Source organism: Gymnoscopelus microlampas (genome assembly GCF_963454915.1).
Source record: "Gymnoscopelus microlampas genome assembly, chromosome: 17".
Taxonomy (NCBI): domain Eukaryota; kingdom Metazoa; phylum Chordata; class Actinopteri; order Myctophiformes; family Myctophidae; genus Gymnoscopelus; species Gymnoscopelus microlampas.
Window position 1 is genome coordinate 36223175 of NC_139954.1, and position 12795 is coordinate 36235969.

Genomic DNA, 12795 nt, shown 5'->3' on the forward strand with positions numbered 1-12795 from the left:
ATGGCAACCAAAACCATCTACTTCACAGTGAACGGACGACCAGAGCAGGCTGAGTTCCCCGTCGATTGTCCTGCACAGGATGTCAAAGGTAGGACAAAGTTTACATTATGCCTGGGTGTCACTACCTCCTCAAACAAAATACTTCACAGACATACCTGATGTCCTTTAAGAAGCAGTGTTGCTCTTTAATTGCATGGAATCAGTTAATGAGAGCTGCAGGTGTCATTGTTTTACTATGATACTTTGACACAAGCAACATGTCATGCAAAGCTTGAGATGGACATACGTTGTTTTGTGAATGCAGTAGAACCTGACCAGCTCAAGTGCGGAGGTCCAGGTCAGATGTTAAATCAACCTTTATATTGTTATATTGTTATGCTATTTCAATTCAGTGTTACTGTACTTCTTATGTTGTACTTGTTCTTTACCCATACCTCATCTATACCATATCATTCTTTCATACTTACTGCGATGCTGCTAAAACAAAGGAAATGTGCCTCTATCTGTCCTATCTCATCTATCTTATCTATCTATCTTATCTATCTATCTATCTATCTATCTATCTATCTATCTATCTATCTATCTATCTATCTATCTATCTATCTATCTATCTATCTCTCTAGAGGTGGACACACTGTGTTGTTTGTAGAGCTGCATGTACAGGTGCTGCTGACAGATCTTCAGTGTTTTGCGTAACGTTACTAAGGTTTCTCTTGAAGGACTGTGTGTGAGTCAAAAGAATGGATGAATCTCATGAATAGAAAGTAGTATTGTTGTTCAGGTCTGCGTGTGCGTGCACGTGCAGTGTGCACCCATGCACGCGCGCACTCATGACGCACGCATGTGTGCATGTATGCGTGCGCACGTGCATCGATGTGTATGTGTGTGTGTGTGTGTGTGTGTGTGTGTGTGTGTGTGTGTGTGTGTGTATGAATGTAAATTGGTAAATGTGTACATGCTTTTTTTTGTCTTTGGCAACCACTTTGTATTATACTGGTTTTAACTGCTGTTCAAATAATTGTTCATCTTTTCATTTATTTATTCCTCCAGATCTGTTCCGCTCGGCGGCTGAGGCAGGACCCCATGACATTCTGAAGCTGTACAACCCCAAAGGCAACATCATCAACATCTCACCTCGGCTGGAACCAAACAATCCAAACTCCTGCTACAAGCTGGAGGTGGTCGCTGCCGACTGCAACAGTGAGCCGTTAGGTATCTCCAACATGGCATCATGGGACAATGTGCACCACAGTTTAGTTCCATATTTCTGATGGTCTCTGGTGTGTTTTTCAGGTGTGGGGCTTGCTGTGGCACTAGGATTTGACCTGTCGGCCATGGAGAAGAGGTAGGGTGGAGAGGGTTTAGCTTAACCACTTAAGCCCTCATCGTACGCCGAATAGGGAAAATAGGCAATCTCTTCAATGCGTCGCATAACCCATATGACTTGCCCAAAATAGGCCTGCCTGGTTGAAAGTTGTTAATTTATACTCCATAGAACGACAGTGTCACTTCATTAAAATAACACAATCTTTTAGGCAAGTGAGTATAACATTTAGGCTTCAGGATGTTTCGATTGGAGAGAAGGACTGACTGTCACTGTGTTCAGACTGCAGGCCCTGGAGAAGAAGATCATGATTGAAGCTGGAGAGACTCCTGCAGTCGTTTACGAGATGAAGAAACAGGTGGATTCATTCAGAGACAAACTGGAGGTACTGACACAAGGATGATAAAGTTGAAGACAAACGTTTGTCTGTCTGTGGGTCTGTGTGTCTGGACAGGTTCTTTGACACAGGTATGCAAACAGGTGGCACAACTTGCATCGTTCACGTTTGATTTTACATTATATTGCCCACCGGGCACCGGCCTAATATAATCAAATGTATAACAAGTTCATAGAAACACACAAATCAAATATTTTAGGAAGGCATCAACTTCCTAAAATAAATTGTTGTATAATGGAAGAACATTTACTCTCCAGCTGTTTACACTCAAAAGATTGTGACAAGCAGTGACAGACTGCGGGAAAGCTGAGAGGGAGACAGTGTAGGAGAGACAGACAGTAGGACAGCTGAGAGGGAGACAGTGTAGGAGAGACAGACAGTAGGACAGCTGAGAGGGAGAGGGAGTGTGTGTGCGTGTAACAGAAACAGACGTTATTTTCAATGTTGAGTTGTTGGTTTGATTCTGTGTCCCACAGAGCGTAGAACATCTGAGCTGGTTGGGGCTGTTTAAGGAGCTCTCAGGATGCACTCATAAACCCTCGCCATTCTACCACAAGAGAACGCTGCACAAAACACGAGATGAATGTGAACACGTCAACAACAAGTTCCTCCACATGAGGCAGGTGTAAACACTCACGTGTCAACTTATACGGCATGTCATAACCAAAGAAATATGCATCATATGTTTCAAAATAATACTTTTGTTATAAATTTGAATGTGAAATAGTATTTATATTAATTATCTTGGAAATAAGGTGTCTTTTGAATGTATGTGTTTTGCTGTCTTTGAAGCTCACTGGAGGTGTCTGAAGAGGTGAGACAGTACCTGAAGACCCCAACATTTGACAACTGGTGAGAGCTAACACACAACACTGGAGGTTTTAACACTGAACACCATTATGTGTTAAGCAAGCACAGCATCCGTGTCTGACGCTGTAGTGAAATATTGAAATATACACACACACACACACACGCACGCACGCGCACGCACGCACGCGCACACACACACACACACACACACACACACACACACACACACACACACACACACACACACACACACACACACACACACACACACACACACACACACACACACACACACACACACACACACACACACACACACACACACACACACACACACACACACACACAACATTCAGGCTGCCTGAAATCTCAATTTGATTAAAGCGTATGCTTTCATTCTCATATGAATATGAATAGAGCCTCTGATGGGAACTCTAATTAACACCCCATGTTTGAAGTGTGGAGCGGCATTCATCCTGACTCAATTGTATTGCAACAGGATGGATGTCTCTGAAGCAGAATCTTACAAATAGTAATAGTAGGTAAAAGAACTTTAAAGAGTGAAATTACCATTATAATGAATATTAATATTATGATATATATGATGATATTAAGTACTTTGCATTGAAAGTGTTGTGTGATGTAGCAGGTGTTCTGGTTTCAGAGGTCTGTGATGTTTAGGGTTTGATCAGATGTGGTTGAACATGGCTGCACCCATATGAACTCAAACATGCTTGTTGCTGTTGCTGCAGTTACAGTTTTTTTCCTGAATTGTTTACACACCAAAGATACACAGCAGGGGTGTTTTTCCCTTCAGTTAAATTGCCTATTGACTGCGTGTCGATAAAGTCACTTTATCGACACACAGTCAATAGGCAATTTAATAGGCAATTTAAGATTATGGCACTTTATTAAAGTGCCATAATCTTTATTCAGAATTAGGTTGATTTTTCCACCCGCTTCGAACGCTATAATCCGATACAATGGCAATGGTTATCACCTCTTATCAGGACGATTGTTTCGTCCCAGTAGGGGCATGCTCTGCCGACTCAGTGGCCCAGTTGGTAGTTATCATGCATTATTTCGGTTGATAATGGCCTGTTAAACCTAGGATTCTTCACTGTGAATAAAGGCATCAACCTGTGTGAACGTGAAATACTCAAATGCCATGCCATGACATTTGGTGGGATGGGGTATGGTATGGTATGGTATGGTGTTGTATCATGTTGTGTGTTGTGTCATATGGTGTGGTGTGTTGCTTGCAGGCAGTGGGAAGATGCAGAGATCATGGTGTTGCTCCAGGTCATGTACACAGACCTGGACTTCTTAGCAACATTTAACATTGAGCAGGAAGTTCTCCAGCTGTTCCTGTATGAAGTGTACAGACGTTACAACAACATCCCCTTCCACAACTTCAAACACTGCTTCTGTGTCACACAGATGGTGAGAGAAGACGTGTGTGCATGTGCATGTGCATGTGCATGTGCATGTGCATGTGCATGTGCATGTGCGTGTGCGTGTGCGTGTGCGTGTGCGTGTGCATGTGCGTGTGCGTGTGCTTGTGCGTGTGCATGTGCGTGTGCATGTGCGTGCGCGCGTGCGCATGTATGGGTGTTTAGGAGGGCCAATCACAGACAGCCCTCGTCGCTGTCAGGTGGAAACATTGTATGTCCAAAACCAAAACCGTAACTTCTCAGGAAACGGAACGAAAACAGATCTAGTTCCCGATGCGACACATTGTGAGCTTGTAGATCGGCTAGTTTCACAATTTTTTGGTATAAAGAAGTATGGCATTAAGTGACGGAAAAAACATGCGGTATAACGTTGAAATATGGAGATCTGAGCTTTCTGCCCGACAGCGACGCTCTGTTCCTTCACTGTAATCATCAGATCCTTCAGTTATTCTGATTGATGAAGGTCGTCTGATCTGGCGGTCAGAATGTTTCTGTTGGTGGATTTGTTGTCAAATTGTCTTAACAACAAACGTGTCCATATTTCTTCTTTGATTCTGTGGTTGCTCTTGTCCCAAGAAGAAAACAAAACAAACAAACAAAAAAATATGAAAAGTAAAAAACAACCCAATGTTTTTGGTCTAACACTTTTTTGGTCTAACACAGCAATTTTGAATCGTGTTTCTTTCAGATGTACGGTCTGATCTGGTTGACCGACCTGAGGACTAAAATGGACAGCATCGACCTGCTTACCATGTTGACCTCTGCTGTCTGCCATGACCTTGACCACACAGGATACAACAACGCCTACCAGGTACCAATCTGGAAACCCATTCGGTACAAATAAAAGGGTGGAAAAGTGTATTTCTTTGTCCACTTCCTCCTGGGTGCTTCTGTGTTTATCCCTACTAACAAGAGCACTACTTGTTTAAGGCAGTGGTGCTGACAGATTCAAACAGACCCCATACCGGAAGAACAAAATAAAGTTCTATATTCTGATAGTAATACTTTCTATAGATTTGTTCAGTAACAGGAGTCCCCGTCTCCAGCTCTAATAAACTGAAAATAGATTTTCAGGTCATAAAACCAATTTTATCCAATCAGGAGAAAGAACTCATACAGGACACAGGATAAACAAGTTACATCGGAAGTGAACATTGGAATTGGAAAGCTACTTGATCTTTGTGGAGTTCTCTCTCCTGATTGGAAAGATTTAGAATCCAGGAGAGATGAGGTGACCCCTGTTACTAAACACTGATTTATCAGAATATTGAGCTTTAAGTTTTTGACAAAAAACTAAACAAAACTTCATGAATTCAAGGCTTCATTGTATGACTAATTGATAGAAGCAAAGTAATTTTGGGGGTGAAGTATTCCTTCAATACAGTCAGTCAGGTAAAGGAATCTTACATAATAACATCATATCTTTCAGATTAATGCTCGGACTGAACTGGCTCTTCGTTACAATGACATCTCTCCTCTGGAGAACCACCACTGTGCCGTAGCGTTTGAGATCCTGGAGAAGGTAGGCTACTGTATGACTTGTTCTACCTTCAGCAATGCTTGACATGAAGTCTTAACAAAAGTCAACAGAAGTCACCTTTCTCTGCTGCAGACGGAGAGCAATATCTTCAGAAATCTGACCATAGAACAGTACAAACGGATACGAGAGGGCATCATCAAGTAAGTTTACCTCAACACTACACACTACACTGCTAAAATAATGACCTATGTCATTTAACACTTTTTTTTTTTACAAAACAGAACCAAAACAAACGAAACAAAAGAAAATCAATAATAGCACAGCTCGTACCGACATGCCTGTTCTGCTGACTACAGGTGTATTCTGGCCACTGACATGACCAGACACAATGAGATTCTCATCAAGTTCAAAGCTATCCTGCCTGTTTTTGACTTCAACAACAAGGAGCACAGAGATACGGTAAGGACAGGCACCGTATGTACAGTATAACACTGTGTCACCTGTGTGAGACAAGGACAGGTTTCACATGATGCCACATTGGACTTGTGTTTTTTCAGTTGATGATGATCCTAATTAAAGTGAGTGACATCTCCAATGAGGCACGTCCCATGGAGGTGGCTGAACCCTGGCTGGACTGCCTGCTGCAAGAGTTTTACAACCAGGTAACTAAACCCACAGAACCTTCTGGAGGAACACAGATAAAACCAGCATCAATATATTACTCATATTGTAACTTCAGTGGTTGCAGATCTGTTTCTGAAGATTTTTACTGATTGCTTTTACTGGCGCTTCATGGCCTGGCCCCAATTACATTTTTGAGATATGAACCCTTATGAGCCTGTGCACAGTCTGGGATCCTCAGGCAAGAACCTGCTGGTTGTTCCTGAGTCGAGGCTGAAGACAAAGGGTGACCATGCATGCCTTATCAGGTCTCCTTGGCTCTGGAACGACCTGAGGACCTCTGAGGACCTCAGACTTGCTACTGTATATCAGTGTCTGCTTTTAAATCAGTTCTTAAAACCTTTTTATCAAAAGGCCTTTCCATAATTACACATTTGAAATGGATTTCCTAAGAGGAGTCTCTGTGCAATTCCATGCTTTTATTAGATTTGAAGAGATCAGCTGGTTTAACAGATATTTGTGGTAAAGATGATGAATTGATAAATTAGTTACCAAACCATTCTTTAATTACCATTCATTGTCTGTCTGTGTTCAGAGTGACATGGAGAAGTTGGAGGGACTTCCTGTTACACCCTTCATGGACAGAGACAAGGTCACCAAACCGTCCTCTCAGACAGGATTCATTCGCTTTGTCCTATTCCCTCTCTTCATTGAGCTGGCCAACCTCTTCCCGTGTCTGGAGGTTTTACATACTTTACTCTCTTGGAGATACTTAACACACTATACTTTACTTTGCTGGAAGTCTTAGATACAGTACTTACTTTACTGGAGGTTTTACACAATGCATTTTCAGGTCGGGATACCAATTTGATCCAATCAGGATAGAGAACTCAGTCAGGATACAGATTAAACAAGTGATGACACAAAGAAATGAGCAGCCAAAATTCGAACTGGAACACTATACATGTGTCTCCTGATTGGCTGAAATTGTGTCACCATTGCCAACCTGAAAATATATTTTCTGTTTTTTAAAGAGCTGGAGAGACAGGGAGACCCCTATGACTGAGCAAACACTCTATAGCAATGAATACAATCAGAATATAGAGCTTTAACCTTTTAACACATTTTATATTGATTTAACCAAAAAAATATCACTTACCCTACCTTTTAAAGGAAAACTTTGCCAACTTCTAACCTGAATCCTATTGTTCCGTCATAAGAACACGGTAAGATCCTCAGTATTAATTTCATTCCGAGAGTTAAATTGAGACTTCCAAGAGTTAAATTGAGACTTGTAAGGGTCCATATGGCTACATTTGTCTCTCAGAGTTGCAAATGGGTAAATTATCACTGAGGATTTTACTGTGGATGATATGTAAAAAGCTCCCATGATGGTCACAGAACATATTGGGAACGCTAGTCTCCTCCAGCCCATACAAAATGTGTCCTATCACAATATTTTCAAGGCTCTCAACACATAAGACAAGTGTTGTCTCAGATCTTCACATCCACCTCAAAAGAGAATGATAGGATTCAAGATGAAAATAATATGCAGGACTTGCTTTAATTTGCAATGCAATTTCACATTTGTTTTTCTCTGCACCGCATGTGAAAGTCTTTAAATGTAATCAATACTTCTAAATACAATATTTGACCAATTTTGTGATCCTCCTTGCAGCAACATATCATCAACCCAGTGAGGAAAGCTCTGGACTACTACACAGAGATGGAGAAAGCTCTGGAGAGAGAGAAACACACCCGAGCTCAGAGCGACCTGGCAGCCAAGAGCAAAGACACACCTCACACCTCAACACACACACAAAACACACCACCCACATCAAACACACCAAACACAGCGGAGAGCCAAACAGAGGCTGGACCTGATGTCTCCAAAACAGCTCCACATAGCAATACATAGTATCAATGTATTACTTCATCCATGACGAATAGCGAAAATAGCTGATCTACAAGCTCAAGAGCGCGTCCATTCCATTGATCCAAGCTGGAACCCAACCGATTGATTCATCATTGAGATAAACATGCTCTGAAAATGCTTTTGAGATTTTCAAGTAGGCCGTGATCCGTGAAGTTTGAGAATCACTGGTCTAGGTAGGAGATTATTGACATAAGGGCCGGACACTGAAAGCATCATTTACGAAGGCCTAAAGCTTTCAGTGTGTCAAGAGCAACACAAATGTCCTTTTTTCATTTAGTTTACAAATGCAGAATTCAGTTAAACAAACAATTGAAAGAATATACTGTATATTAATTAAAACAAAGTCGTTGCCACCCCCCCCCCTTATTTGACAGTATGGCATATATGTTTTTCTGTCTGACTTTTGTCACTGAATAACATTATGTGCTTCAGGCTAAATGTCCCTTCAGTAGTTTAGTTTTGATACTAAATGATACTAAACGCCCCTTTCATTTTCTCTCCTTGTGTCCGGAATGGATCAGTTCATAATATCCAAAACATGTCCCATCAGTGCAATTTAGTTTTGAGACACTTTCATTCTCTAAATTTCCTGAATGAGGCAGTAGTGGTTCAGGAGGTATTGTATGTATAATGTATGTTGTAATAAATCATCTTGTAATGTATTATTTATTATTTTGTAATGCACCACCTTTTTGGTGCTATTTGGCATGCAGTAATCCCTAGTTTGTGAAACCCTTATTAAAGATTATGTTATCATTTGATTTAAGACGGAAAGACTGTGCAGTGGATATATTTATTTTTGAGTTTCTTGCAATACCTCTTATCAACCATTAGGTGTCCTACACGACCACAGGATCTATATTTCTCAATAGACTAGCAGGTAGACCAACAGGAAGACACAGAAAACAGAAGCAGATTAGCCTGATTATCAGACTGGAGAGGCAGTTATTTTTTTATTGATTGAATACTTTATTTAGGTTGCAAGGTTGCAGAGAAAAGGCACATACAGTGTATGTGCCTTTGTACAGTGTGTGAAGTACAGTTTACAATACAAGGTCAACTAAGGTGCTGTGGTGACCTCGATGGGCATTAGTGCAAGAAGAAGAGAAAGAAGGAGGTTGTTGTGCTGAATAGTGTTTCCTCTAGGAAATACATAATGACAGGAAATAGCCTTCAAATTAGGGGATTTCTGTTGAAACATTCCTCTATTTTATGAAATATTCTCACATGCACCTCAGCTAGAGTTTTCTGCTCTAAGAAATGGATAAACTCACTCACACAATTGGGTTTTTACTACTGGTAGTTATCTCAGAAGGTAGGTTAAATTACATTTCATCATCTACTAGATTGGCTATAGCTAAATTGTGTTTAAGCCTAGGTAAAAGTATAATGTTAATGTATCATCATAACAGTAACAGTGAGGGTTCATATGGCACATGCCAGATTGCCGCCACACATATCATTCGTGGTTGTACAGTAGATGATAACACTCAGTTTATATTAATAACCTCTAAATTGTATTCAACTAATGGTGGCCTACTTATAATTATCTAAAGTAAAATAATTGATGACTTCTGCAATCAGACTGTAACAAAATATGAATAGGTGTCGAATGGTCTGTTTCTTTAATTGTTTGGCAGAATTGAGACCATTAAGGGCCGTCCACAATGCTATACTGTCTGTAACAATATAGACAGTTACTTTTTTACTGTTTTAAAAAAGTCAAGCCACACCACAACTTAACAATGATAGCAGTGATAATTATAGTGCTTGGTGAGGACAGCCCTTTAGGATGAATAGGCTTTTTCTAGTCATTACAAATCTAGATACCAACCACAAATTTTAAAATGCTAAATTTTGATGTCTACATATGGCTGAAAGGGAAGTAATGTAGGACTTAAGTAAAATTTTGTATTTTTACTTTACTGCAGTATTTCCAATTTTCAATACTTTTACCACACTACATCTCAGAGGCAAATATTGTACTTTTTAGTACTTTAGTTACTAGTTACTTTGTAGATTTTTATTATTATTACAAAACATTTTGTAATAACCACTTCAGCCCTACATACTGTAGGCTGTAGTGGTTATTACAAAATGTTTTGTAATAATAAAAATATGTATATATATAGGCTATTTGAAAATAACCGATCTACAAGCTCAGAACACGTTGCTTTGCGACGCGTTGTGAGCTTGTAGATCTGCTATTTTCAAAGCATTTTTATACATTTGGAAACTTGTGAAATGCCGGACATTCTGAATAATGAGTACTTTTACTTTCATTAAGTATATTTTAATGTGAATTCTTTTGCACTTTTACTCAAGTAAATTTTGAATACCAGACTTTTATTTGTAACAGAGTATTTCTACATTGTGGTATTGGTACTTTTTCTTAAGTACAAAATGTGAGTACCTCTTCCACCACTGGCTATAGGCATATCAGAGCTGATCCAAACACAGGATCCCGTAAGGGCCACAGTGGGAGAGAAGGCCCGTTTCACCTGCCAACTCACACAACACAAGAACGTCCTCCAAGTTACATGGCAAAAAGTGGTGCCAGGAGGAACAAAGGACGTCGCCACCTGTAACAAACGCTTCGGCACCAAGATCAACCCTCCCTTCCAGGGGGAAGTGGAGATTGAAGACACAGGCCTGCAGAACAGTTCCATAGTGGTCAGAAAGGTGACCAAAGCAGACGAGGGCTGTTACAGATGTATATTTAATGCCTACCCTGAAGGAGCCATCTATAGGAAAACCTGCCTCATAGTTTACGGTAAGGTGTGTGTGCGTGTGAGTGTGCGTGTGCGCGTGCGCGCGTGCGTGCGTGCGTGCGTGGCCTTGTATTTCAACTTTTGATGAACATAAATTCTATGTCCTCAATACCAAACTGAGAAGACAGGGGATACATTCGCCAGTTCTTACAAATGTGTTATGGTTAAAGAAGTTAATTGGTGCAATGTCGGCATTGTCCTTACAAGTATACGGACGTGCAACCACCTTTGTGTCTAGCCATATGCACCTTATGTCTAACCTCGTCCTCATGTACATACTGTACCAACTGGATTAATAATTGCTCTAATTGTTGATGTTTTTCAGAGCAACCTGAGCCCATATTACACGTCACAAAAGCCAGCGGCACAGAGCTGGTCGTGTCCTGCTTGGCTGTGGCCCGTTCTGCTCTGACTGTCACTCTGGAGGTCCCCACACATGTAGGATCTTCAACCTACAGCACCGTCCATACAGACAGCGCTAATGGTACCATCACAGTGACTAGTACTGTCACATTGGAAAGGTGTTGCAGCAACGGCACGACAGTCCGCTGTGTGGCGCGTCTATACTCCGGGGTTGTCAATGAGGCATCCAGAGTCATTTATTGTGACAAACAAGGTGAAATATGGCTTCAGTTCCACTATTTCATTTAAGGTCCAGGGTCAATAAGATAGATTGAAAGTTACTGACTTTCATGCCTATATAGGTGGATAAGTTATTGGATGGATTTATAGATAGATGGATTGTGTTAGTAATTATTCTATGATGTTTTCTTTTCCCAGATGTGTTAAACAAATCTGAAGCAGATCAGAGTTGTTTCAGTAAGTTCTTGTTCATCAATGTGCCTGTTATTTAGTTAACTATCATCATCATTAAAAATATGTTGGTTGGTTTCTGTATCATTTAGGATATTCGATGGGACTTCCCTGTGGGGAAATCCACTGATGACTTGTTGACACAGAAGATAAGAAAGTTAAAACATTTTCAAGATTTACTGCTTGTTGAATAACACTCACTTGGACATTTCCACATAATTCTCATTCTCGACAAAGGCAACAGGAAGGGACCCCAGCTGGACAAGGGCCAGGGGAAAGAAAACATAAATCTTGTAGATACAAAATAATACTGGCTCCCACTGGAGCCTCAGCCCCTCACTACAGCTATTTACATACACACTACACTTATGAACTTAATGTAACTTAATGACACCTACTGTATCTCTCAAGTTATGGTGCAAGTTTTATACCGGCCCACAATGTCAATGGCAATTTTTTTAATGGACTGACAAAATGAAAGGCATGACAAAAGTTTAGACACATACGGCAATGTTCTCTTTTCAGCGAATAAAAATATCTCTGTCTCTCAGTAGTATGACCGTCAGTGACTGAGATCTGACTAATTAAAGGCCAATTTAAGCGACACGACGAACGATGCGTAGCACTGTGTCTCACTGTGTGTGACACAACACTGACATTTTAATCTGACTACAATAAGGTTCAATGGAGACTTCGGGAATTGGGCTATTTTGGGCCTAACTTTTACCAAAAGTCCTTAATATACTGTAGACATTTTATGTGTATAGGCTACTTAAATTGGAAAATCTACTTATAACTATTACACTATTTGATTGTGGAAAAGCAGAGCCCATATTGTTGCTCCCATTAATACCATTTTTGCTGTCATTTGTTTCCAGGAGGTGTAACACCTCTGATGATTATAGCCATAGTGATTGACAGTCTTTAGTGCTGTCCTGATCAAGATAAAAGGTGAGCTGTCCCATAATAACACTGTATAAGATATGAGTTTACCAGACATTTTGGACTGTAGTTTCCCCACTATATAAATGTTAATTATAGCATCATGAACACATTTATTGTTTGATTATAAGACATTTAGAAGCAGTTATAAAAAACGTGTTTATAGAGAGTATAGAGAGTGTTTATAAGAGTTTATAGACCGCTAACTAGGCTTGCAAGCCTCATGCTAAATCTTTTCTCATGTGAT

General features: G+C 40.3%; 2 protein-coding genes across 2 annotated transcripts; both read left to right on the forward strand.

Annotated features, from left to right (window-relative positions):
* Positions 1–8004, forward strand: LOC311064423 (high affinity cGMP-specific 3',5'-cyclic phosphodiesterase 9A; the record flags this gene model as incomplete). Its single annotated transcript, XM_084084253.1, has 14 exons — positions 1–88; positions 1051–1200; positions 1294–1345; positions 1607–1709; positions 2198–2340; positions 2514–2573; positions 3797–3974; positions 4674–4796; positions 5415–5507; positions 5598–5665; positions 5822–5924; positions 6023–6127; positions 6682–6828; positions 7765–8004. 14 exons carry the CDS (start codon positions 1–3, stop codon positions 8002–8004), a joined length of 1653 nt encoding a protein of 550 aa, XP_083940379.1.
* A 1237-nt stretch (positions 8005–9241) lies between these two features.
* Positions 9242–12534, forward strand: LOC311064424 (OX-2 membrane glycoprotein-like; the record flags this gene model as incomplete). Its single annotated transcript, XM_084084254.1, has 4 exons — positions 9242–9337; positions 10457–10795; positions 11119–11409; positions 12485–12534. Exons 1-4 carry the CDS (start codon positions 9283–9285, stop codon positions 12532–12534), a joined length of 735 nt encoding a protein of 244 aa, XP_083940380.1. The 5' UTR covers positions 9242–9282.
* Positions 12535–12795: the final 261 nt, after the last annotated feature.